Source organism: Anolis sagrei, chromosome 4 (genome assembly GCF_037176765.1).
Source record: "Anolis sagrei isolate rAnoSag1 chromosome 4, rAnoSag1.mat, whole genome shotgun sequence".
NCBI lineage: Eukaryota > Metazoa > Chordata > Lepidosauria > Squamata > Dactyloidae > Anolis > Anolis sagrei.
This window is the reverse complement of record NC_090024.1, coordinates 161162173-161188356: the sequence shown is the minus strand read 5'-3', so window position 1 is coordinate 161188356 and position 26184 is coordinate 161162173. Positions and strand designations below refer to the sequence as shown.

Here is a 26184-nt window from a genome sequence, read left to right as displayed (position 1 = left end):
CAAAAGGGAAGCGGGAAGGAGCCGGAGGCTTTGCAGGAAAGAGGTGGGGAGGGCAGCGGGGGTGTTGCTTTTGTGTCCCCCTACTCCTTCCCTCTTTCTTTTCAAGCCCCCCTCTCCTCCCGCCCCGTTTTCGACCCGCTTTTGGGTGCCGCCGAGGGGGGGGGGGGAGCTGGCATGAGAGGGGCCCTCCCGAGGCGGTGCCATGTATTGGAAGAGCAGCCCCTTGGTTGTGTGTAAGCTGGACGGCCAGGACTTGCCTGCGCTTCGAGTGGAGACCGAGAAGGTGAGCCGGGGAGGCGACGGGGTCCTTTGCCCTAACCTTGCTTTTCATTTTGAACAGTTTCGCCTAAAGTGGAGCCCGGCTTGGAATCGGATTGCGCCGCTCCTCGCACAACTCTTTCCACGAGCCCAGGCTTGAGAATCGTTCCTCTAGTCCTCCCCATTTCCTCCACCACCCCTCGCTTTGGTTATGCGCGCTTTCCGCTCTTTTTCTCCTTCCGAAAGACTTCTTCTCGACGTGAAACGTTTTGTGGGCCAGGATTTCCCTGCGCGAAAGCAGCCCTAAACAAAATCCGAGGGAAAGGTAGGGCGAATATTTAGGGCGTGGAAGACTGGAGCTTGCTTTGGACTAGTCCCTTTATTTTTAAAAAAACAGAATTTGAGGATTATCGTCACCCGTTTTTTGCGATCCACACTGGTTCGCAGGGCTGGGCCAGGCAAGGATCCCCAGTCCTCCATTTGGCTCCGATGGGACTCCTCCGGGGTAAGTCAGCCCTTGAGGCTTGAAGCTAGCCGACGTACACAATACCTTTTCCCTCGGTGTTTTTGAGGAGTCGACCTCCGTACTGGGAAACCTTTCCCGCTGGAATTTTTTTATTGCACACATTAGAAAGGGTTGAAGCCAATTCGGCTCACTCGCGCATTGGCTTCTGAAAAGGGAAAGCTTTGGAAGGTCTTAAGGTCCTGTTGATCAATGCCAGATCCGTGAATGGTAAGACCGCAGCCATCCAGGACCTGATCCTGGATGAGAGGGCGGATCTGGCATGCATCACCGAGACCTGGTTGGACGAGGACTGTCACAGATAATATCTGGCCCCACGCATCATGCTGGGCACACTCTTGACCTCGTCTTTGTGGCGGACGACGAATTGATCAGAGTGGAAGATCAAAACATCCTTCCAGTGTCATGGTCTGACCATCATCTGATCACATTTAGACTTACTGCGACCCTAAACCCCCCCAGGGGTGGAGGACAAATTAAGATGGTCCGCCCTAGGAGACTGATGGATCCGGATGGATTCCTGAGGAATCTTAGGGTTCTTCCTGCCTTGGAGCCTGGCGATTCTATCGACGCCTTAGTAACTCTCTACAACGGGGAGATGGCCAGGGCGTTAGATATGATCGCACCCGAACGCCCCATCTCGTTGCATCGCACCCGAACGCCCCATCTCGTTGCGTCGTGACAGGCCATCCCCTTGGTTCACCGAGGAGTTGGCCGTGATGAAGCATACGAGAAGGGGGCTAGAGCGCAAATGGAGGAAATCTCGAGACGTGTCTGACCGAACACGGGCTAGAGCCTCCCTTAAGGCATACTCCGCGGCTATACGGGCGGCCAGGAAGTCATTCACGACCACCCGTATAGCATCTGCAGCAAATAGATCATCGGAGCTGTTTCGGGTCGTGGGTGAGCTCCTCCACCCTCCAGTGGTGGAGGAGCTCCCCGACGACCCCGCAGCTCGGTGTCGCGATTTCGCACACCATTTTGCAGATAAAGTCGCCCAGATACGCCTCGAGCTCGACTCCAATTCCATCGCAGTGCCAGAAGAGGTGACGGAGGCACCTGCTTGTCCGGTTTTATGGGATTCTTTTAGGCTTGTTCTTCCTGAAACCGTTGAGGAGATCCTTGGGGCTGTGAGAGCGACCACCTCATCCCTGGACCCATGCCCATCCTGGCTCATTAAATCAGCCAGAGGGGGGTTGCTTGACTGGTTTGTACCAATTATCAATACATCGTTGGAGCAAGGAATTTTTCCATCTAACCTGAAGCAGGCCGTGGTTCGCCCACTTATCAAAAAAGCTTCCCTTGACTCCTCGGTGTTGAATAATTACAGGCCGATCTCCAACCTCCCCTTTTTGGGAAAGGTGCTGGAGAGGGTGGTCGCCTCTCAGCTTCAGGGTTTCCTAGACGATACCAACTACCTAGATCAGTCACAGTCTGGTTTCAGGCCTGGCCATGGCACCGAGACAGCCTTGGTCGCCTTGGTGGATGACCTCCGCAGAGAGCTAGACGGGGGGAGTGTGACTCTGCTGGTTCTCCTGGACATCTCAGCGGCTTTCGATACCATCGATCATGGTATCCTTCTGGGTCGTCTCTCCGGGATGGGCCTTGGGGGCACGGTTCTGTCGTGGCTCCAGTCCTTCCTGGAGGGACGAACTCAGATGGTGAAGCTGGGAGAGGCCTGCTCTGACCCCTGGCCTTTGACCTGTGGGGTCCCGCAAGGCTCTATTTTGTCTCCCATGCTTTTCAACATCTACATGAAACCGCTGGGAGAGGTCATCCGGGGTTTTGGAGTTGGGTGCCATCTCTACGCAGATGACACACAACTCTACTACTCCTTTCCACCTAATTCCAAGGAGGCTTCTCAGGTGCTAGGTGAGTGCCTGGCCGCTGTGTCGATCTGGATGAGGAAGAACAAGCTGAAGATCAATCCCGACAAGACAGAGGTCCTCCTGGTCGATCGTAAACCGAATCGGGGTATAGGGTGGTTACCTGTGTTGGACGGGGTTACACTCCCCCTGAAGCCACAGGTCCGCAGTTTGGGCGTCCTCTTGGATTCTTCGCTTACACTTGAAGCTCAGGTGTCGGCGGTATCCGGGAGGGCCTTTGCGCAACTGAGACTTGTGCGCCAACTGCGACCATACCTCGTGAAGGCTGATCTGGCCGGGGTGGTCCACGCCTTGGTCACCTCTAGAATGGATTACTGCAATGCGCTCTACGTGGGGCTACCCTTGAAGACGGCCCGGAAACTGCAACTGGTCCAACGTGCAGCAGCCAGGATGCTAACCGGAGCCCATTATCAAGAGAGGTCTACCCCTCTGTTTAAGGAGCTCCACTGGCTGCCATTCATTTTCCGGGCCCAATTCAAGGTGCAGGTGCTCACCTATAAAGCCCTGAACGGTTTGGGACCACCCTACCTGCGTGACCGCATCTCCATCTACGAACCCACACGCTCGTTACGGTCATCCGGAGAGGCCCTGCTCGTGATCCCACCCACGTCGCAAGCGCGCTTGGTGGGGACGCGTGACAGGGCCTTTTCCGTGGCGGCCCCCAGACTTTGGAACGCCCTCCCAAAAGATCTCAGACAGGCCCCCACTCTAGCCGTTTTCAAAAGGAATTTAAAAACTTGGCTGTTCCGTTGTGCCTTCCCAAACTAGGAATCCCCATCCCAAGTCCTGGAAGCACTTTAGTATAACAAATGTTGCCGCACATCACACTTTAATCCTACGTTCCTCCTGCCATATCAGCACTTTTAACCCTGTACCCCTTGCGCCGGCCGAACCAGTTTTAATAGTGTCTTGATGTATGTCATTTGCTGTTTATTTTGCTTAATTGTTTTGATTTGCTTGTTTACTGCTGTGATATGTTTTCTTTGTATTGTGTTTGTGGCTTCGGCCTGTGTAAGCCGCATCGAGTCCTTCGGGAGATGCTAGCGGGGTACAAATAAAGTTAATAATAATAATAATAATAATAATAAAGTGGTTTCGATGTGCCACGACGACCGGGGAGATGCCAAAGAACGGTTTGGGGAGGGGGGGATTCAGGCCCCATCTACACTGGCATATAATGCTGTTCGGCTGCATTGAACTGGATTATCGACCCCAAGTTGGCCCATGCCTGATCTACCCTGTCATATGATGCAGTAAAACTGTATATAGCTCTGTGTAGATAGGGCCTCCATTGAATTATTTCGGGAGTTGCTCCTGCAAGGACTTGTGAAGGCCACTCAGGTAGGAAGGCTACTTCAGAGTCAGTGGACTGCTTGCTGTTGGTTTAGTAAAACTGCAACGCAGGGGCCCAATCCTTCCTTCCTCTCTTTCGCATGGCTTGACCCTTTTGATACTTTAGGCCCAAAGGAGGGACAGCTGCCTGCCCCATTGCCCCTTAATGTATGTTTATAGTGTCGCTTGTCAACTTATGGCGACTATTAATTTCATAGTGTTTGTCTTAGGCCCGGAATCCTCAGGGCCCTTCCATACACAGCCATATTTCTGCCAGAATATCAAGGCAGAAAATCCCACAATATCGACTTTGAAATGGGTTATCTGAGGCGATACTATCATATATTCCATTTCAAAGCAAATAATGAGGGATTTTATTCAGCTGCGTGGAAGGGGCCCTAGAATATCAACACAAAGAATCCACAATATTTGTTTTGAACTGGGTCATCAGAGGGCCCTTCCACACAGCCCTATATCCCTGAATATCAAGGCAGAAAACCCCACATTATCTAAGTGTGGACTCAACCCAGTTCAAAGCAGAAATTGTGGGATTTTCTGCCTTGGTATTCTGGGATATAGGGTTTGTGTGGAAGGGCCCTGAGTAGTCCATACTGCCACATATTCCACTGCAAAGCAGGGATTTTATTCAGCTGTGTGGAAGGGGTTAGATGGTTTTGTCAGGTCCTTCCTCTGAAATAGAGCCTGGTGTTCATTGGCAGTCTCCCATTCTGGTCCTAAAGAGAACTGACCCTACTTAGCTTCCTAAAACAGATGCCTTTAGGAATGTAGGCCATTTCCCTTTATGTGTGCCTTTATCCAATCGCCTGTCTACTTAAGCTCCCCATAATAATGTTTGAACCCATGAATTTCACGCGTTTTCTTCCGGCAAAGCATACTCCTGAGGCGGGTTGGCTATCACCTCAGCTTACAGCGTACCTAGGCGCCTTCTCTCTCTTAAATAGCCCCGCTTTGGAAGGGCTTAACCCGCATTAAGAGGCAGCCCGACAAGCCAAGCCGTGTCCTTGCCCCGGGGTTGCCCGCAGGTGCCCCGGGCGCCTTTTGTTCGGTCCCCAGCCCGCCTCGAGAGCGTTTTTGTCCCTCGCACCCTTTAAACGCCCGGCCCATTTGCGCGGGGGCTTTTAATGGCTCCCAATTAACCCCAGCTGCCGGGGTTCCCGCTCTCTCTCTCTCTTCATGGGACGGGGCGCTCTCTTCCTGGTTGAGGTGGGAGTTTATAACGTTCATTTTATGTTCTATTTCAAAAAGAAAGACACCCCCCTCCCCTAATCTTAATCCTCGAGTCCGGCCGTTGTCGACTCGAGAGTTTAAGTGGGCCATTTACACCTCGGAGGCTGCGCCTGGCGGGCCGGCCTGCCTGCCTGCCTGCTTGCTTGCCCTAATTGCGCCCACCGAGGCATTTGCATTCAAATCGGGCGGCAATTAGCCCTCAAGGGCCCCCATTCACACGCGGGGCTTGGGAGCCGCTTCGCCCCGTAATTGCGCCGGGTTCGCCTTGGCTGGAGAAGGGGGAGAGGGTGGGTTCCCCTCCAGTCTTCCCTCCTGTTTCCTCCCAACCTCCTGGCCCTCTTCCTTGGCGCGCTCAGCTTGCCGCCTGCTCTCTATCTTTCTTTCTCTGCCTGCAGCTCCCGAGGTTCATGGCTGAGGAGTGCGGGCGAGTGGCAGCAGCAGCCGCGGGAAGGAGGCGGAAAAGCGCCGGAGAGGCCGCGATGGTGAGTCAAGGCAGGCTGAGGAGGAGGAGGAGGAGGAGGAGGAGGAGGAGGAGGAGGAGGAGGAGGGCAGATTCTCTCCACTCAAGCAAGGAAGACTCTGGAGCAGGCAGGGGCACACTTGGGCCCTCCAGGTGTTTGGGACTTCAAGCCCCACAGTTCCTAACAGCCTCAGGCCCCTTCCTTTTCTTCCTCAGCCGCTTAAGCGGAAAATGAAAGGGCCTGAGGCTGTTAGGAACTGTGGGGCTTGAAGTCCCAAACACCCGGAGGATCCAAGTCTGCCCCTGCCTGCTTGGGGGAGCCTTCCTCTCTGGTCCACGGTGTGGGCAGCGTAGACACAGCCTCCTCCTCGTGGCCAGCTCGCCGTTCCCGCCCAAAGTCCCTCTGGGAGCCTCCTCAGGTCCTGAGCGAGCCATTCATTGCCTTCATTCCTTCTCCCAAGTCGGCCAGACTCGGGGAGGCTCAAAAGGCACTTTGACACCACTTGAACCCTCCTGGCTCAATGCTAAGGAATCTTGGAAGTTAGAGTTTGGTGAGGTAGAGAAGACCCTGTAAAACTACACACACTGCCAGAATTCCATAGCATCAACCCATTGCAGTCTTCCTCCTCCTTTCCTCCTCCTTCTCCTTCCTCTCCTCCTCCTTCGTTTTCTCCTTCTCTTCGTTCTTCTTCTCCTTCGTTTTCGCCTCCTCTTTCTTCTCCCTCTTGTTCTCCTCCTCCTTCTCTTCCTTCTTCGTTTTCGCCTTCGTTTTCTCCTCCTCCTTCCTCTTCTTCTCGTTCGTTTTCTCCTCCTTTTCCTTCTTGTTCTTCTCCTCCTTCGTTTGCTCCTCCTCCTTCTTGTTCTTCTCCTTCTCCTTTGTGCTCTCCTTCTCTTTCTTGTTCTTCTCATTCTCCTCTTTCTTCTCCTTCGTTTTCTCCTCCTCCTCCTCCTCCTTCTTGTTCTTCTCCTTTGTGCTCTCCTTCTCTTTCTTGTTCTTCTCATTCTCCTCTTCCTTCTCCTTCGTTTTCTCCTCCTCCTTCTTGTTCTTCTCCTTCTGTTCCTTCTCTTCCTCCTTCTCCTTTTCCTTCTTCACTTCTTCTCCTCCTCCCTATTTAGATCATTTTTATCTCCAGCTACAAAGGCACCCAGAGTAGTTTCCAAAATGTTGGTTTACCCTCGGGGTTGCAAGCTACAAAATAGAAAGACGACGTTAGTGCATAAGACTGGACGTAGCTGTGTCTTGCTGGCTGCCTCCCTCCCACTCAGTCATCTACTCACGGTTGCGGAAATGTGGAAAGGCCCTTCAAGTTAGTGCATAAGACTAGTTAGTGCACACTGCATCGGTTCCCCACTTCGCCAGCAGAAGCTCTGAGCAGCTTCTTGCCTCACCTGAGGAGACCATAGGCGAGTCTTTGCCTCCTCTGGGTACCCAAAAGCTAAGACTGGGGATGCGTCTACACTGCGGCATTGGTAGTTTGGCACCACTTTCTCTGCCATGCCTCAATGCTCTAGGGTCCCAGGAGTTGTCCTCTTTGACAGAAAGGTCAAGATGACAACTCCTATGAATCTCTCCTAGGCATGGGCAAAGTTCGCTTAAGCGGCTGAGGGAGGAAAGGAAAGGGCCGAGGCTGTGAGGAATGGTGGGAGTTGAAGTCCAAAACATCTGGAGGGCCCATGTTTGCCCAGGCCTGATCTATACAAAACATTGAGTAGTTCTAAAGTAGCTATATAGTGAGGTTTGTTTGGCATACAGGATCCCCTCTGGTGAAGTGGTGAGCTCCTGCTGTTAGCTCCAGCTACTGCCAACCTAGCAGTTCGAAAACATGCAAATGTGGGGAGATCAATAGGTACCACATAACTAAATGCTTTTAACTGCAGCTAGATTTAAGACAATATAATATGGCTGTCACAGAACAGTTTGACTGTAACAAGAACACATGGCATCTATACCATACAAATGACTGCTTATGTCTATTAGGGACGGGTGTTTTCATTCCTGTATATACTCATGTAGGAGCCCCCGGTGGCGCAGTGGGTTAAACTGCTGGGCTGCTGAATTTGCTGACCGAAAGGCGGTGGTTCGAATCCGGGGACCAGGGTGAGCTCCCGTTGTCAGCTTCCAGCAGTTCGAAAACATGCAAATGTGAGCAGATCAATAGTTACCGCTTTGACGGGAAGGTAACGGCGTTCCATGCAGTCATGCCGGCCACATGACCTTTGAGGCATCTAGGGACAACGCCGGCTCTTCGGTTTAGAAATGGAGATGAACACCATCCCCCAGAGTCGGATACAACTAGACTTAATGTCAGGGGGAAGCTTTTACCTTTCCTTACAGGGTTAGACACTGATCATTTTATATGCCCTTCAAGCTGCATTATTTGTCAGTGTCGAAATAGCCATTGAGCCATGGCAGTTAAAGAAATGTCAATGTGCGAGGGTAGGTGCGCCCTCGGGGCCCAGTTGGGCACCCCGCCGTTCCTTCCCACTCCTTTGCCCCCAAGACGCCAGAAGAAGAAGAGTATCCGGAGACTGGACGTGGCAATGCTTCCATTTGTTTACGCGGGGACAATCGGAGGCGGCTGGGATGGGGCGCTTTGGCGGGAGGCTCGGTAAGGGGAAAGCCGAGCCTGAAGGTGAGGGGCTTGGGCTTGGGGCCCGGATGTAACCGTCTTCTGTCCGCCCGGCAGGGGAGCCCCGAGGCGGCAGGAGACGAGGACTCGTGCTCTTCGTCCGCCCCGCTTTCGCCTTCCTCTTCGCCCCGCTCGCTGGCTTCGGGCTCCGGCGGTTGTGCGCCCGGCAAGTGCGTCTGCAGCAGCTGCGGCCTCGAAATCGTCGACAAATACCTGCTCAAGGTGAGCCCCAGGGGGAAAGGGACTGGTCGGGGAAGAGGGCAAGCTCCGAGTCTACCTACACTGACCGTGTAATGCGGTTTCGAACTGCGGCGGCCAGGCAGCAAACTCCTACAAAAGGAAGATCTGAATGTGCCTCTTCGGGGCTCTGTGGTTTGTGTCCTCACCATCCGGGACTTCCCAACTGGTCCCAGGCTTTCCTATGGAATCATCAGCACAGTGAAACAAACCCATTTTCTTCCCGCCGCTTTGAAACTGCGTTAAATGGTCAGTGTAGCAGCCGAGTTACCATCACTTTGCGAGTCCCTCCGGAGCTGGAGCCTTTCCTTTGTTTCCTTAACATTTCAAGACACTGGCCCTACACAGCCCTATATCCCACATTATCTGAGTGTGGACTCAGATAACCCAGTTCAAAACAGATATTGTGGGATTTTCTGCCTTGATATTCTGGGATATAGGGCTGTGTGGAAGGGCCCTTACAGGCATTGCATTTTAGCACAAAGCCCTGCTGAGATTCTAATTCTGTCATACTTTAGAAAGTGGCCTGAGAAATTGGAAAGGTGATTCCTATTTCTAAAGGAATGGCGTAGTGAGTTGAGCCTTCAGAGAGACTGGGGCCCCTTCCACACAGCTGGATAAAATCCCACATTTTCTTTAACTGGAATATATGGCAGTGTGGACTCAAATAACCCAGCTCAAAGCAGATATTGTGGGTTTTTCTGCCTTGATATTCTGGATTATATGGCTGTATGGAAGGGCCCTGTGGGTGTTGTCTCCAATATAGAATGGATGCCCTGTGACACCACCTTAATGCCCAATAGTATGGAATCCTGGGAATTGTAGTTTGACGAGGCCCCAGCACTCTTTGGAAGAGAAGGCGAAAGTCCTTCTCAAACTGCAACTCCCAGAACTCCATGGCACTGGAATCCTGGAACTGAAAGTGCACCGTATTCATTATGTGATTTTTAAAATGTTTATGTAATATGTTTTTAACTCCACGTTTTAATGTTTGAATGTCCTTGTGTTTTTATGATTTTCTTGACAGTTGTATGTTATTATTGTTCTATGTTAGATGTTTTATGTATGTGGGGCATTGAATTTTGCCATATATATGTTGGAAACTGCTTTCAGTCCCCCTCTGGGGTGAGAAAAGGTCCACACAGCCATATAACCCGGAATATCAAGGCAGATAATCCACAATATCTGCTTTAAACTGGGCTGAGTCCTCACTGCCATATAATCCAGTTCAAAGCAGATAATGTGGGATTTTATACAGCTGTGTGGGCCACAGGGCCCATCCAGACAGCCCTATATCCCAGAATATCATGGCAGAAAATCCCACATCTGCTTTGAACTGGGTTATCTGAGGGCCCTTCCAATCCTATATCCCAGAAAATCAAGGTAGAAAATCCCACATTATTTGAATGTGGACTCAGATAATCCAGGGCCCTTCTGCACAGCCCTATATCCCAGAATATCAAGGCAGAAAATCCCACAATATCTGCTTTGAACTGAGTTATCTGAGTCCACACTCAGATAATGTGGGATTACCTGCCTTGATATTCTGAGATATAGGGCTGTGTGGAAGGGCCCTCAGTTACCATGGATGAAATCACATTCTCTCGCCCTGAGAGGAAAGCAAAGGCAACCCTTCTCTGAACCATTTTTGCCTATTGTATGTGACTATATGTTCCAAGCAACTTGAAGACATGACACAACAATAACCATTCAGAAGAAATTGTCTCAAATATCACAGTAAAGGAGAAGGAATCTTGATGGGAACAAAAAGTACTTTTCAAATTTGGATCTAGATTGTGTCCTATGTTTTAAGTAGGACCTAAGTCAAAGACACTTTGAAAGGTTGAATTCCTCTCCCTATAAATAAAGCTCTTTCACTTTGCTGATATGTTTGAGAGAATAGCTACAACTACTATTAATCAGAGATTTGGGCTACACCATATTTTCATGGAAGCAAACATGTTTCCCTTCAGTTGAATGTTTAGCCTTTAAACTTCAACAACAACACTATTAAAGATGACATATTCACCTCAAAACAATGCCACTGCTTGACATTTATCTCGTCATTATACCTTAGTAATTTCTTTCAAGTTTAAACTACTACGTTCAAATAATGTTGTCTGCACAGCCTATGAACTAACTCCATGTGTGTGTTGTGTTATGCTTTGGTAGCCACTAATCCAAACCAAAACCTGATTTTGTTGTTTAAAACCTAGTAATTTAGATTTCACAGTCATCAGGCTGTTGAGTTTGGCAATTCGTTCTTACAAAAAGCTCAACATTTGGGCAATTTAGGAAAATACTCCTTTTCCTGCTTTCCCCTTCAAAATCCTTGACATGATGTGCATTAACTTGAACTGGCATGTTGGATGTTAATGAAACCAAGCAAATGGTTATAATGTAAGAACATTATTTTTATACTATATCTTTAGCAACCCTTTTGACCTCTTAACTAGTGAAAACTGAGCACCTAGTGGTATCTGTCAAACAGCAAACTGTGGGTATATATGAAGGAGAGACAGAATGTGTAAATATATGCACAAAGCAAAAAAAGAAGCATTAAATCTGTTAAAATCAGGATCTTAGAGCAACGGGAATCCAAATGGGCAGTGTCAATGATCAACTTGACAATTATTTCCCAGGTTTTGAATATTTACTTCTAAGTAGTAGTATTGTCAATATGTATAGAAGAGGCATTTTTGTAATTCATTAGAGTTGGTAGCCAGATATGATTCTCCACCTAATATAATTCTGTGCTATACTAAAATGAAAGTTGTTTTCCCTTGGTTTAATAGGCATTTTTCATTATTCTTTTACTCACTCTGCCAAATATCATATGGTAGCTATATTGAAGGGTGAGCTATTAAATACAGTACTCTGGATATATACTCAGTGTGGGGTTACATATCAATATTAAGTTAATATAAAAGTCTTCAGTTGTAAACTTGCCAGGAAAACCAAAGTCTTGTTTCTTTTTATTCAGTTGTGGAAAAACACTCTGCGTTCTAGATTCAGTTACTAATTCCCACTAGAGTAGACTCTCTGAGTAAACAGAATTGATATAGCTGCTCATTTACTAAACTCATTCTGTCTGGAACTAACAAAGTTTGGCCTTTGAAAAGCCCATAGTCCACACAGCCATATAACCCAGAATAGACAGAAAATCCCACAATGTCCGCTTTGAGCTGGGTTGTCTGAGTCCAGTTCAAAACAGATAATGTGGCATTTCATTCAACTATGGGAAAGGGGCCTGAGTGTTGCTTCTAGCAAGGACTTGTACAATTTTCTTCACTGCTCTGAGGTGCTGATTGATGAAGATAAGGTGACATTTCATTTGACATGCATGTTCAGCTTATATTTGGTTATTTCTAAAGATATATGGAGGAGATTATATTTCTGTATTTGTATTTCATAATAATAAATAGCCATATATTTTCCTTTATGTTTTTATCCAGAATATAATACATAATTGCACTCAAAAATGAGAAAGTAGTTAAATAGTAGTTTTCCATTACCCTTTAGCCACATTAACACTTCCAAAGTGGCTGAAAATATTTTATGTGTATTCTCTCTGTTAGAGCTGTTTGGTATTGTTTTGTTAGATTACTTTGACCCAAGCTCAGCAGTGCAATGTGGAATATTTGTTTCCCTTTCCTCTTTTTGAAGAAACATGAAAACAGCTTAGATCAACCAACCCCATTGTTGGCTGGAGATGGTGGAAATCATATTTCGAAGGTGCCAATTGGGCAAAAGTATATTGGAGAGTTGCAATAGACCTTGAACTCTGGATGGCGTGTTTTCAATTTTGAATGTATTTTAATCATGTATAATATGTTGTAATTTTAAACTATTTTTAGGTGAATTTGTTGTTTTGAGGCACTGTGTATGTGCCATTGTAAGCTGCCTTGAGTCCCCCTGCTGGGGTAGAGAAAGGTGGGGTATAAATATGGCAAATAATAAAAATAATAATAGCTGTGTTGCATTGTATCATGACTATAAGTATGGAAGTACAGGTTGTCTAGACAGGTTGCATTCTAGATTGACAGCATTGTTTGTACAAGCACCTCAGCAATGTTTTTAAATAATAATTTATGTGTATATCATTGCTGTTGTAGTTTTCCCCTCAATAACCTATGTGGCTTTTATGTCAGAATTTTGACCTGTGACTAAAAGGCATGTGAAAATTAGAATGTCATGAAGAAGCTTGAAAGAAAGAAAAAACATAGAAAAATGTGCTTAAAACACCGTTTTGCTCATTAGAAGGATGAATTTAGTAAAAGACTAGGAACTGAAAACACCTGATTTTGACCCCTTCTACACTGCCATATAAAATCCAGATTATCTTCTTTGAACAGGATTATATGGCAGTGGAGACTCATATTATCCAGTTCAAAGCAGATAATCTGGGATCAGATCCTGGGATATAGGGCAGTATAGAAGGGGCCTTTGTTAGCTTTTTCACCTCTTTCAAAAAAGAATTACTTCCCTTGTAACTTTATTATATACTGTGTTAAATTTTCATTTAATCAATTTACATAGATTAGATTTTTTTAAAGACAACAGTGGATTTGTTGTTGTGGTGGTAGTGATGCATCTTCAAGTTGTTCCCAATCTATGATGACCCTAAGATGAACCCATCACAAGGTTTTCTTGGCAATATTTGTTCAGAAGAGGTTTTCCATTGCCTTCCTCTTAAACTGAGACCGTGTGCCGTGTTCAAGGTCACTCAGTGGGTTTTGTGGCTAAGCAGGATTCAAACTCTGATCCCCAGAGTTGAACTATGAATAACAATTCCAAAAAACAAATACTTCATTTGTCATTTTATATACTAAACACCATGTTAACTATGCCACTGTATATAATGGGGATTGAGTATCTACTGATTTTGTATCTACAGCAGGTCATGGAACCAAACTTTAGCAGATACCAAGAGCCTGATGTAACTCCTTTCTAAATCTATCTTGATATGTAATCCCCCCCCCCCCATGAAATTGTGGTGTTTACTTCCTCATTCTCTGTTCAGTCAAATTTCATGTGATATCCCACATCCTATTCATTCAACACCATGTGTCTGCTTAGATACTTTTTTAGAAGTGACAGAAGGACAGAGAGATTATGTGATGCACTGCCGAGTTAACACAAGCAACAGTTCTTCTGGGGTGGCAAATTGTTTCTGGATATATATATTTAGGAAAATATAGTGTGTGTGTGTGTGTGTGTGTGTGTGTGTGTGTGTGAGAGAGAGAGAGAGAGAGAGAGAAAGAGAGAGAACAATACCTCTAATGCTGCTCCTCCAGTGGACTTATAGTGAAGAACATGTGTTTTTCTGTGCATGCTATGTTATGACTACTATTGTTGTGACTCTTATTTCTGGTTGCTTATAAAATGTGAGGAGTCTGACATATTTGTGACATTTATTTTCATAATGCTCTCTTTATATAGATCATTAAAATGTGCATTTTCTTCCTTCATAGGTAAATGATTTGTGCTGGCATGTGCGCTGCCTCTCCTGCAGTGTATGCAGGACCTCTTTAGGAAGGCACACCAGCTGTTATATCAAAGACAAAGACATTTTCTGCAAGCTTGATTATTTCAGGTAAACCATATCTATCGAATATATGTTGATATTTAGAAATGGTGAAAGTAGACTGTCAAATGTTGGGTTTGTGCATACCAGCTCACTCAGCCCAATGCAGGTATTGCACTTCATTGCTTATAGCTGAAATGTATATCTAATTGCATGTTGAAATCCAATACAGCTGTATTATCCCTGTTAGGTTGTGCATTGGCATTGAAAGCCACTATTAGTTCCTTTGCTTTAAAGTGAGAGGATTGATTAATCTAGCAGTCTAAAGGATTCCAGGAAAAGCAGAAACATTTAAGGCTTTAAAAATTGGGTTCATAAATTGGACAAGTCTTTTCTGTTTCCATTTTGGAAACCCATTTGGCTGCTCTTTCAGCTTTCTTACATCGTACAGAATTGGCCACAATATAATGCATTCTTTTGTTTTGCAACTTTTTGGAACCAGTAGCAAAAAGGCTCTGGCAACTGCTATGCCCTGTGAGTTTATGATGTAACAGAGACTCTTTTTAACTGTCAGGCGAGAGGAATTGCATTTAGATGTTCTTGAATTATATCTGCACTAATCCCTGAGAATGAATGCAATGAGATGGCAGGCTAATGTGATAAAGTCCTTAGTCAATGGAGTGTCATTTCCAGTGTCTTTTCAGTGTTGAGTGAGTCTGCCCTTTTGTAGTTTAAATGGTCCTATAGAAAGGAGTATGAGTTTGGACACTAGGAAAAGGACTTCTACATTGACGTGTTTCTTTCCACTTGGTAACTAGTCCCTCATCGGCTTTGCAAGGCGATTCTGGTGACCAATCTTTCCTGGCAACTTGAGAACACATATATGGAAGCCTTCACCCTTGTGAGTTTTAGAGCTTGGGAAAGTTTAGCAGGATTTCCTGAATATATCACAGTTCTATTCCTTACATTATGCAAGGAAATGCCACCTGTTCTCAAACCCTCCTCAGGTTTCCTTCCTTACACATAAGACAGACACAGTTTGAACAGAAAATGCAATGATGTGAAATAAACAAACACTAATGTTTTATTTGGCTTTTTGTTGTTACTGAAACCTCAGTTGTTTAGGGTACTATATACCTGTTATAAAATATGTATTCCAACTTTTATCTTTCTGTGCAAAATAATTTGTGTAAGCAGAAAGTCAAAATCCTGACTTTTCCCAGTGTGAATCAAAAATTGCTAGTTTTGCCAGTAGCTTCATAGCTGGATGTGAAGAAATCTCTGTTTCTAAAATGTCTTTATTCATTTTGTTCTTCTACTTGATTTGAAGATTATCTAACTTAAAAGCTTATATAAACAATACTGTTGTTGGCTGGGTCTTCTTTTAACAGTAAAAAAGTCAACCGATTGCAGCAGAAACATGCTTTGGCCCTTAATTTTTAATAAGACATCTTATACATGTAAATTCCACTCAGTTCAGTAGCATTTAGTTACAGGTAACTGGGTAAATAATGTCTGCCTAACTCTCCCACCAAAGACAACAAGAGCCAATAAAGACATTGCTTAATGTTATGGGATCATGTTCACTGGCTTTGATAATAAATTTATTTACTTTGTTATGGGTGTGGATCTTTTTGTTGATATAAGCAACACTCTGACAGTATACTTGTTAATTTGGATATGGCATAGTTGAGTGAGCATTGTAATCCAGAGTAGTGAGCTATAGCCCTAAATTTAATTTCCTCTCATCTAGGGTAAACCACTCAGTAAATCAAATTTGCAGACTTGTTAGTTACCAAGGGGCCCCCTGGTGGTGCAACAGGTTAAACCACTGAGCTGCTGAACTTACTGACTGAAAGGTTGACAGTTCGAATTCGGGGAACAGGGTGAGCTCCTTCTGTTAACCCCAGCTTCTGCCAACCTAGCAGTTTGAAAACATGCAAATGTGAGTAGATCAATAGGTACTGCTTCTGCGGGAAAGGTAACGACACTCCATGCAGTCATACTGGCCACATGACTGGCTCTTCGGCGTAGAAATGGAAATGAACACCACCCCCCAGAGTTGGACACAACTAGACTTAATGTCATGGGGAAATCGATTACCTTTACTTTACCTAGTTACCAGTTTCCACTGATTCAGTGCATCAACTGTAGCTGGAATTAACAATTAATCTAGGCCATGCTAGATCAAGAAAAAAGTGTTTTTAAATGTCATAAAGTATATTGTGTATTTATAGTTTGCTGTTTGCCTCAACTTAGACATCTTTTCAAGCATTAAAGTTGTACTGGCAACACTATTGGGAAAAAACTATTCTCACAATCTCTTCAAAGCATCAGAAGTAGTTTGCTGCTAGAGAAGACTGTTGCTGTTTGAAATGGAAACACAGCTTTCCATTTGCCCAGAAGCTTTATGTTTATGACTGTAAAGTCAAGCTGTGGCCTTTCATGCTCAATAAAATTCTGTTGAAAATTCAAAGTAAAGAACCCAGAAATAATTTTAAATACAGATTTTAGTGAAACTTTTGAGAGTCTGTGAGATGTGTGCAGGTTGGTGACATATACTTCTCAAAAATCACTTTATAGGCCTGTTAATGAGTTCTGACATTTTCATAGAAGTTATTACTAGGAACTCAGGGCAAGCCCTTCTCTGTTGTTGCACTTAATTAGATCAATTGGTTTGTTAATTTAAAAACAAATATAGGTGCTGTGTCTTCTTTGTCTTGTTTTTAGTTTAAAGTAAGCACAGTAAATTGATCTAGGCCAGGGGTGTCAAACTCATTTTCACTGAGAGCCACTTGTAATTGCAAGACTACATAAATGTAACTATATTGCTTGACATTGAAAGCCTTGGGAGCTGCATAATATGTGGCGGGTCAGATTCTGTCCTCAGGACTTATGTTTGACATGTGTGATCTAGGTTTATAGACAGATTTACATTGGGGATCTTTTTGTCTCTTCTGAGGTCCCATTTTGGATCAGTCATGTCTGCAACTTCTCTTGACCATCTTTAAAGTAATGTGCAGTTTGGGCTTTAGGTGTTTTTATCAGGGGAAAATCCTTTCCCCCCCAATGGAACTACATTCTTCTAGGAGATTTGAAATATTACTGCCAAAACAACATTCACTAAGGCTCAATAGCAGTTTTTTTGTTTTGTCCACTGGTGGAGACTCAGATGTTTTTCTTCAGATTACTATTTCAAACTCTTGTGTTTTGATTTGGCTTTAAAAAAATGTTATAATGCTTTGTGTATTAAATATAATCTACCTAATCTGAAAAACATGTTTCTGCACTAGATGTGAGGTACAGACAAAAAAAATATAATCCCAAGTTTATCAAAACACAGCCCATGTATATGAGATAGCATGTTTTGAAACATCTCAAAACAACTTGCTGGTCCTTATATGATCTGTCAATAAACTTTGATAGAAATTAAATAATTGCATTGCAAAAGGACACAAGCAATCCTTCATGTTTGTTTAAGGAAATTAATGGAAATTAAGGAATATGCACCCCTGCTTTCAGTGAGAACAATAGCATTTCTTACAGGGTTCAGGAAAAGTAACTCATAAAATAAATTTCACAATACCTAACTGTGGTGGGAATTAAAATATGAGAGATTTCTGTGATCTTGTTCTACCCTCATTTTTTTTTTGTCATTGTAGACGGTATGGAACCCGCTGTTCCCGTTGTGGGAGGCACATCCATTCTACTGACTGGGTCCGAAGAGCTAAGGGAAATGTGTATCACTTGGCATGCTTTGCCTGCTTTTCCTGCAAAAGGCAGCTTTCCACAGGGGAGGAATTTGCTTTGGTTGAAGAAAAAGTCCTCTGTAGGGTACATTATGACTGCATGTTGGATAATCTGAAAAGAGAGGTGGAAAATGGTAACTCTTCTTTTTGTTGTTAGGTTCTTCTTTGTAGGTCCCACACCATGGTTTTTTCTCCATCTGAGACAAAACACTTTGAAGCAATCCTTGAAACTTGACACCATGTTCTAATGAATAATTATCAACTATCTAGTATGCTTGTAGGCTCATGAGAAGTTGGGTATCTGTAGCTTTCTCTTGCCTGCTAAGAATTTTTTTTAAGTCTTTGTATCTTGCAACAAGGGTGCTTCAGATTACCAGTTCCTCATGTAAATACATCTTAATACAATTTTGCTGTTACTCATATTTTCAGTATTTGTGTTCTACTGAATGTAACAAGGTTTTTCTCATTTTTTAAAAAAAGAGACACTACTACCACAGCATGGAAACCCAAATAGTCACCACTGTCATGACATGGGGAAACAAATCCACTGTGTATGTTCTTCCTAGGGAATCTTGTGAAATTGCCTTAGTTGTTTGAACAGAGTCCTCAAAATGCTATATGTACTACAGCTTGATTGTATACATTTTTGCAAATGTAACATTTGTTTCCATTGATTTCTTCCTAATTTCAAAATAAAACTGGTTTTTGGTCCAGCACATACTATACTCTTATCTGATAGCTCATTGATTGTGTTCCCAATAAAGCTGGAGATCTTGCTTTGCAAGAAACTAAATTCCATTCATTTTCTCAAAAATGTAAAACATTAGGCATGAGTACTCAAGTCCAAGGTCAAGGCACCTTCATAATAATGAAAAGATGATATTCCAGTATTGGAATTTATTCCAGATACTAGACATTATTTCTGTTTGTAACGTTTGTAACTATTGGCTATTATTGATAGAGGCAGTCCTTGGACTTTTATTGTCTTCTTTTTTTGATTTCAGGGAATGGGATTAGTGTAGAAGGTGCGTTATTAACAGAACAAGATGTTAATCATCCAAAACCAGCAAAAAGAGCTCGGACCAGTTTCACAGCAGATCAGCTGCAGGTAGAGCCCAGGCTTGGTTGAATGCCGTAATCAAAGTCAGCTGTGGGGTGTTTGGGATGGGAGGCAGGGGAGAACATAGCAATTTTATGCTGTGCATAACTGGAAAATGCTGCTAAAACTAGATGAATATGAACAAACCACTATCAAGACACAGCATGTTCCTGGGATATTTTGTGAGCTTTAGCTCTTTCAAATGAAATCGTTACTCTTCAAGATTTTCTATTTCCCTGAAGGCAGCTGGTAATTCTGTCCAGTGGAAATGTAAATGCTGATCTGTTTTGACTACTTGATGAAATTCATTAAGTCGGACATTTACATCACTACATGTAATTACAATAGGGGACTAAATAGTTTCAGCCCTATGTAATATGAAGAGAGGCATTTGGAAATCTGCAGAATATAGCTTTACAGGAAATGTAATGTTCTGAGTGTCTTAAATTTCACCATAGATGCCACAGCAACTGGCAATCAAAAATCGTGGCTCTTAAGAGAGAAAGGTGGTGTCATGTTCCAATTGGCATAGAACTGGAGTGATGATAGGCCAATGCTATCTTAAACACACACTGTAATTTGGCCTTCTGTTAAGAAACACTTTCTTAACAGACCACATTGCAGTGAAGTCAACACAAACACACAAATGCACACTTTTCTGCAACAGAGTATTTTTTGGACATCCCTGATTACTTTTGTATTTTATACCATGGTAGGTAAACTGGATATTTGTTATTGCTAATTTTTAGCATATACCTGTTTCAATTACCTCCTTTATTGTCTTTCATTACTAGAAGTTGGTGAAAAGGAAAGTACATGTAGATTCCTCTTCACTTTTGACCAACATATAGGTGCATATATTTTGTTACATGCTCAATATTTTTTACCCTTGGCAAGACCAGTCATCTCAGCAGGACCTTGTGAGGCTAACATTTAATGCACCTTAGCTGTTACTTGGTTCTGTTCTCTTGAAGAATTTGATGGTTATTATCAGAAGAAAAAAATGAATTTAATGGAAGGTTGGAAGTTTTTTTCCTTTAAAAACAACAAATTGAGTAGTATGCCTAGATCAGAATTGAGAAAGCTTTGGTCCACCAGATGCCTACACCATGAGCTTCAAAAGCTCCACTTAGAATTTTTTTGAGGAGTGCTTTTCCTAAAATATCTGGAGGACAAAATATACCCCAGCGTTGATGTAAATAATGGATAGATGACTGTTAACCTCCAGAAATGTCTGGGCTGCCAATAACCCTTCACCATTAAGTTTGTTTTCTAGGGCTAATGAAAGTTGTAGGCCAAAAACATCTGGCCCTTGATTAGATGCTAGACACATGACATTTCTACCAAATATATTATTTGTTGAGTCAGCGAGTCTTATCTGCTTGAATAATCTTTATCAAAACAAAGACTGTCACAGATTTATGTTCTTCCTTTATATCAGTGGTTCTCAACGTGTGGGTCAGCAGATGTTTTGGCCTTAAACTCCCAGAAATCCTAACAGCTGTAAATGACTGGAATTTATGGGAGTTGCAGGCCAAAACACCTGGGGACCCACAGGTTGAGAACCACTGCTTTATATGCATTCAAAAATAGAAACTGATCATGACTCCTTGATATAAACACACTTTCCAAGAGAGATTTCTGCAGTATTGAATGTGAAGCAATACTTAATACATAATTATTTCAGCATATATTTTAAATTGTGGAGAGAGATAGAGAGATTTCGGACAGACAAATGGAGCCCAACTCTGCAATAGTTGTGGGAAGGGAAGATATCAGCATGACTGTCTACACCTGTTGAAACAGCTGTATTTCTGGACAACTGTTAAAGCTTGAAGAAATCTGCTGTCATTTCCATGTGGCCGACTGAGTGTCATTAATTTTCACAAGACTTTTTAATCATTGAGGTCAAGAGTGGGGAATCTAGGGCCTACCCTATTTTTGACTACAATCACTATCACCCTGTTGAATGGCCATGTCTGTGAGGCAAATGGGAGTTGTAATCCAATAACATCTGGATGCCTGCCTTAAATGCCATCAGTATAGCTCATGCCAAATCTGTACTTTTCTCTTACCTCTGTTTATGTCTTAAATATATTTAAGACTGCAATTTGAGGCCTGGTTATTTGGAAAATACTACTGAGCTCAGTGGGAATTGCTTTTATACATACACAGTTATACTATGCAGTAATAAAATGCTTTAATACACATTAAAATGTATCCCAGCTTTCTGGGCAAAATACCTACTCAAACTGGTTATAAGTTAGATAAAACAATGTAATAGAAAAGTATAATTGAAACAATTAATCAACAATAGTTAAAAAACTTTTAAAAGTACTTGAATACAGAAACAGAGCCAAAAAAACGCAAATACGAGGAAAATTAGCAACATTTATTTAAGTTAACTCAGTCCCTGTGCTTCCCAAAATTTTCCCTGGATAGTTTCCTAAAACAATGAATGGAGTAAATCCTTTTCCTCCAGAAACCCTTCCATCCTAGAAATCATAGAGCAAATTTTGAGGATGAACATAATTTTGGGGAGAAAGTGTTCAGCCCATTCATTGTTCAGTTGACAGAAGCAGTTCCCGTAAAAGAATAATCCCATTGGACATTGACAACTATTTCTAAAAGAAAGCATAAGAAATAAACAAACTGGTTAACAGTTTCTGCAGAAAAAGCAAAGAAGCATTGGATTCCTTAGATTATGCTGTGATTTAAAAAATTAAAATTGATTTTTAAAATTTTAATAATTAAAAAGAAGAAGAAGTAGTAGTCAGGGAGACCAGCCATTCAGATGCTTTTTTAAAAAACATAGTTAACCTGTTAAAAATAATTTACTTCATAATAATCAACCTTGCTGGACTGAATTCAGTCTGTTTCTCACATAAAAGTTCCAATGAAATCAACAGACATGAAAGCAGACATGATTGCCTTTTCATATTAATTCAATGGGGCCCACATGTGATCAACTTAAAGCACAATTCTGTTTTCCATCTTATGAAGAAATGGCTTTGGCTGAATAATTTTTAGAATGCCACAAACTTTTATTTTTAATCCTATACATCTCTACACAGAAGCAGGTCTAATCAATGGCTCACTTTTGAATGACAGATGGCTATCAAATCTGTGTTTAAAAACATTGTGTGAATTAGAGTTAATTAATTTAATTACACATTCTGTTAATTTCATCTGAAAATACTTCAGTGTGTTTAGGTCTACCCGAACTATTGTTGGGCCATTAAAGAAGAGATTAACAATAACATATTCTTGCCAAGGATTCAGAAGCTTAATTAGCCAAAACATGAGGGCAGTAGTAAATAACAAGCTGTTGGTGAAAATCCTTCCATAACAGGGCTCACTCTTTACTTTTTGGGGATAGTAATCTCACCAAGGAGTAATTTTTTAATCATTTCATTCTGTTGAATATGTTGTATTGGTGTAACTTGGAATAATTAAGTAGTATAGCTGTTTTCAAGCTCTTTCCAGTTCTGTATCATGTTAATATTTTTTTCATGCATATGCAATCATTGCAGATGGCATGTCTACTGCCACTGTGTAAGGCAAAAACTAGTTCTTGTCACATGAAGGAATTTTAATGTAATATATATTTTAGAAGCCCTTGGTGGTGCAGCAGATTAAACTGTTGAGCTGCAGACCTTGCTGACCGGATGGTCGGTAGTTCAAATCTAGGGAGCAGGGTGAGCTCCTGCTGTTAGGCCCAGCTTCTGCCAACCTAGCAGTTGGAAAACATGCAAATGTGAGTAGATCAATAGGTATTGCTTTGGCAGGAAGGTAAAATGACTCTCCAGGCAGTCATGCTGGCCACATGACCTTGGAAGTGTCTACGGACAATGCCGGCTCTTTGGCTTAGAAATGGAGATGAGCACCACCCCCAGACTCAACTAGACTTATTTCAAGGGAAAACCTTTACCTTTACTTTTTATATATTTTGGGGAGGAATTTAGTTTTCTCATTATCACATTAATTTTTCATTGACAGATAAGCAGAATCTAGCTTTGTTGCATTTTAGTTAATATATCCAACACTTGGGCTTATCTTGTCATTATGTAGGTTTAGTCTGTCTCTTTGTGATTACACATAATCCTGTTATATGAAAAAAAATAGGCTTCAAACTGTTATTGGAGGATGAAGTATGACCGCATCTAGATATCTATGCAGTCTTTGCTAGAACTTCATATTACCATTTTAAAAAATTTAAAATACTTCTTGCATTTTCCAGGTAATGCAAGCACAGTTTGCTCAGGACAACAACCCAGATGCACAAACACTTCAAAAACTGGCAGAAAGAACAGGCTTGAGCAGGCGTGTGATACAGGTAACTGTACTTCAGTTACTTCACAAGTACTGTGAGCAAAGCTCCTCTGCTTATAAAACTCTGAAAGACAGTTTTTCTGCTAGAAACAGATACTGTGTAATATCTTGCAGCAGTTAGAAAGTTTACTTTTCAGGAGGGAATCCCACAGCTAATCTTTTCCATCAGATACTTTTTACATTGTTGAAAGGACATGATTTAAGGCTGTCCTATATGTCCCAAGAGCAATGTGAGTGGTAATGACCTATAGTGAACATGGAGACCAAAAGAACTCTTCATATCTTGATGTTACAAACTTCATGAGATTTATTTTCCTTATACACTATTGCATCTGGCTTAGTGGGTTTATATCCACAATGTACAATTAATTTGGTCTACCTAGTATCAGAGAAAGCACACAAAATCCGAGAAAACCCAGATTGAAGTGACTGTTAGTTTAATTATGTTGCTTAGCATGTGATTAAATTATATTAAAATGCCCGATAATGAATGAAATTGACATGTTTTGTGTCTTCCCACTTTCCAGGTGTGGTTTCAGAACTGCAGAGCACGCCACAAGAAACATGTTAGCCCCAATCATTCATCAACTACTCCTGTTACGACAGTCCAGCCTTCCAGGCTTTCTCCGCCCATGTTGGAAGAGATGGCATATTCAGCGTATGTACCACAAGATGGGACAATGTTAACTGCTCTGCATAGTTACATGGATGGTAGGTATAGTAGCTTGCTATAACTACTTTATGGACTTGAAAAGAAAATGTGAAATACATATTTTAGCTCAGGCTAGGGCACCAAGCAACCCCCAGGAAATTAACAACACAAAAGATATCCTTGAGAAAACCTAATTTTAGGGGGGGGGGTGAGGTATTTCAAAGTCTGTAGACCTCTATTTAGATAGAGATGCTTGAGACTGATGGCAGAATTTGCTAGTAGCTTAGAAATCCAGGAAAATATCTGCATATAGCATTTCTCCCTAATTGCCTTTATTATCCTCTTACCGACTCATGGAAGTGATGAGGTTATTATCATCACCATGGTGCTTCTATGGCATTGGAGGATCTCTGGGGGAGAAATGGGCTCATGCATAAGGAAGCATGAGATGCATCTGAAACAAATTTGGAGTAGCAAGTACAATATCATGGCTTTCCCCATGTGGGTCCACCATTTTGTCCACCAGAATGACATAAAAAATGGGCACTGGATCCCAAATGTTCTCTGCCTTCATTTCAGATCAAAATATTACAGAATACATTTTCACACATCAGCTTGAGTTTTATAATTCCATTACACAAAGTTATATTAATGACATTTTTCATCCTCAATTCTCAGTAGACGATACATTTTCTGCCCTTGCTCTCAGTTACATGTAAACGTGAGTTGCACACAGGTTACTGGAAGAAAATGTGACTTATTAACTTGCATACATAGGAGTTTTTAATTAGAGCTGGACAATTATTTCATGTCAATTAACACACCCAATAGAGTTTTACTTGACTACAGTTATATGTAACTTTATATATATAATTCCTTTAGTCACATTTTTGCTATTCATCAGTATTCATTCAGTGATTACAAAGGGAGATCACCTTTGGGGGATAAGAGTTCATCTCTAGAACAAAGAAAGACAGTATTCAATTGTAACAATGTTTTGGATTAGAGCAATTTGAGCATAACTTTGAATTTGCCATTAACTTGTGATAGTAAAACATGGTTTTTAAAAAAACAAATAGGACATCACTTGATGCATCAGCTAAATCATTATTTATTAATCAAGTTCCATCTCTCCATATTTTAAAATGTTCATATTCTTGCTGAATTGTTTTAAAGGAGCAATGAGAATGCCATACTCAATAAGTTTCAAATTATTATTTATGTAGCACTCAAAACACACACACACTGTGCATGCTGACTGGTATACATAGCTTACAGGAGGACAATGTCAAGATGTGGCACTTATTCCAGGGAGGTGTTCTACTTCTCCCAGAACCAGTGGTGACTCCCTCTGGCTTAAATATCTTTCATCTTTCAAAGCAGGCTTTAAAGGGCTTCATTCTATCACAAAAACGGGACATCAACTTTATCTGTAGTAAAATGCCTTCATCACCACCTGCAGAATTGTTCATATGGGAAGACCATGCACCAGCTAGAGTGTAAGGAAGAAACCTTTGTTGTTGTAGAAAAAGGACTCTTTCAGAAGCTGGTGACATGCATGCCACTTGCCGGTGTCCCAGCCCTGTCAATGCAGTTGGATTTTTATTCACAAGTAATATTTTTCTACTTCCAGTCAGGCTGACCAGCAAATCTTTCTATTTTTGTAGCTCATTCACCTTCTGCTCTTGGACTCCAGCCTCTGTTACCCCATTCAATGACACAGCTGCCAATAAGTCACAGCTAATCCATTTCTTTCAGGGACATGAGGCTAAGGAAGTACCCTTGTGTCACCTATTATACGCTGTCATTGAAAATCAGTTTAAACTTAAATAGCATCCAAAGCAATTGGAAGACAATTTTGTTGCCCAGGTATGTAAGTATAGTTGGCCTGCAAGACACTTTTATGGCTTTCTCCATAAATATGTTTACAAGACTTATTAAAAAGGAACACCTTTTTTGTATTGTCTGGAAGTAGTCCATTCTAGCTATGTGTTTGTTAATTTATTTATCATCAAGAGCACTTTGCCTAAAAGACAAGACTGACAATTGTGCAAAATGTTTACAATTCTTTGTGAAATTGTAGTTCATCATTAGTTTGTATCTGTAAGTTATTGTTATTAAAGTATTACTTGTATTTGAGTTACATGCAGCCTATACTTTGAAGCTTATGCCTATGAATTGGCAAAACTTCATTTGCCAGCATTCTCCAGATGACCTAAATAAAACCTTCTGTTGTAGCATGCCAAACAAA

General features: G+C 42.4%; 1 protein-coding gene across 3 annotated transcripts; it reads left to right on the top strand.

Annotated features, from left to right (window-relative positions):
• LHX8 (LIM homeobox 8) lies at positions 1-26184 on the top strand. 3 transcript variants are annotated; one of them, XM_060773742.2, is made up of 9 exons: positions 1-283; positions 5643-5729; positions 8395-8559; positions 14049-14170; positions 17764-17984; positions 18855-18958; positions 23190-23285; positions 23809-23992; positions 25601-26184. In XM_060773742.2, exons 1-9 carry the CDS (start codon positions 203-205, stop codon positions 25675-25677), a joined length of 1137 nt encoding a protein of 378 aa, XP_060629725.2. In that variant the 5' UTR covers positions 1-202; the 3' UTR covers positions 25678-26184. The 3 variants fall into 3 exon arrangements, with proteins under 3 accessions (XP_060629725.2, XP_060629727.2, XP_060629726.2); XM_060773744.2 differs by having other exon boundaries at positions 25317-26184; XM_060773743.2 differs by having other exon boundaries at positions 25314-26184.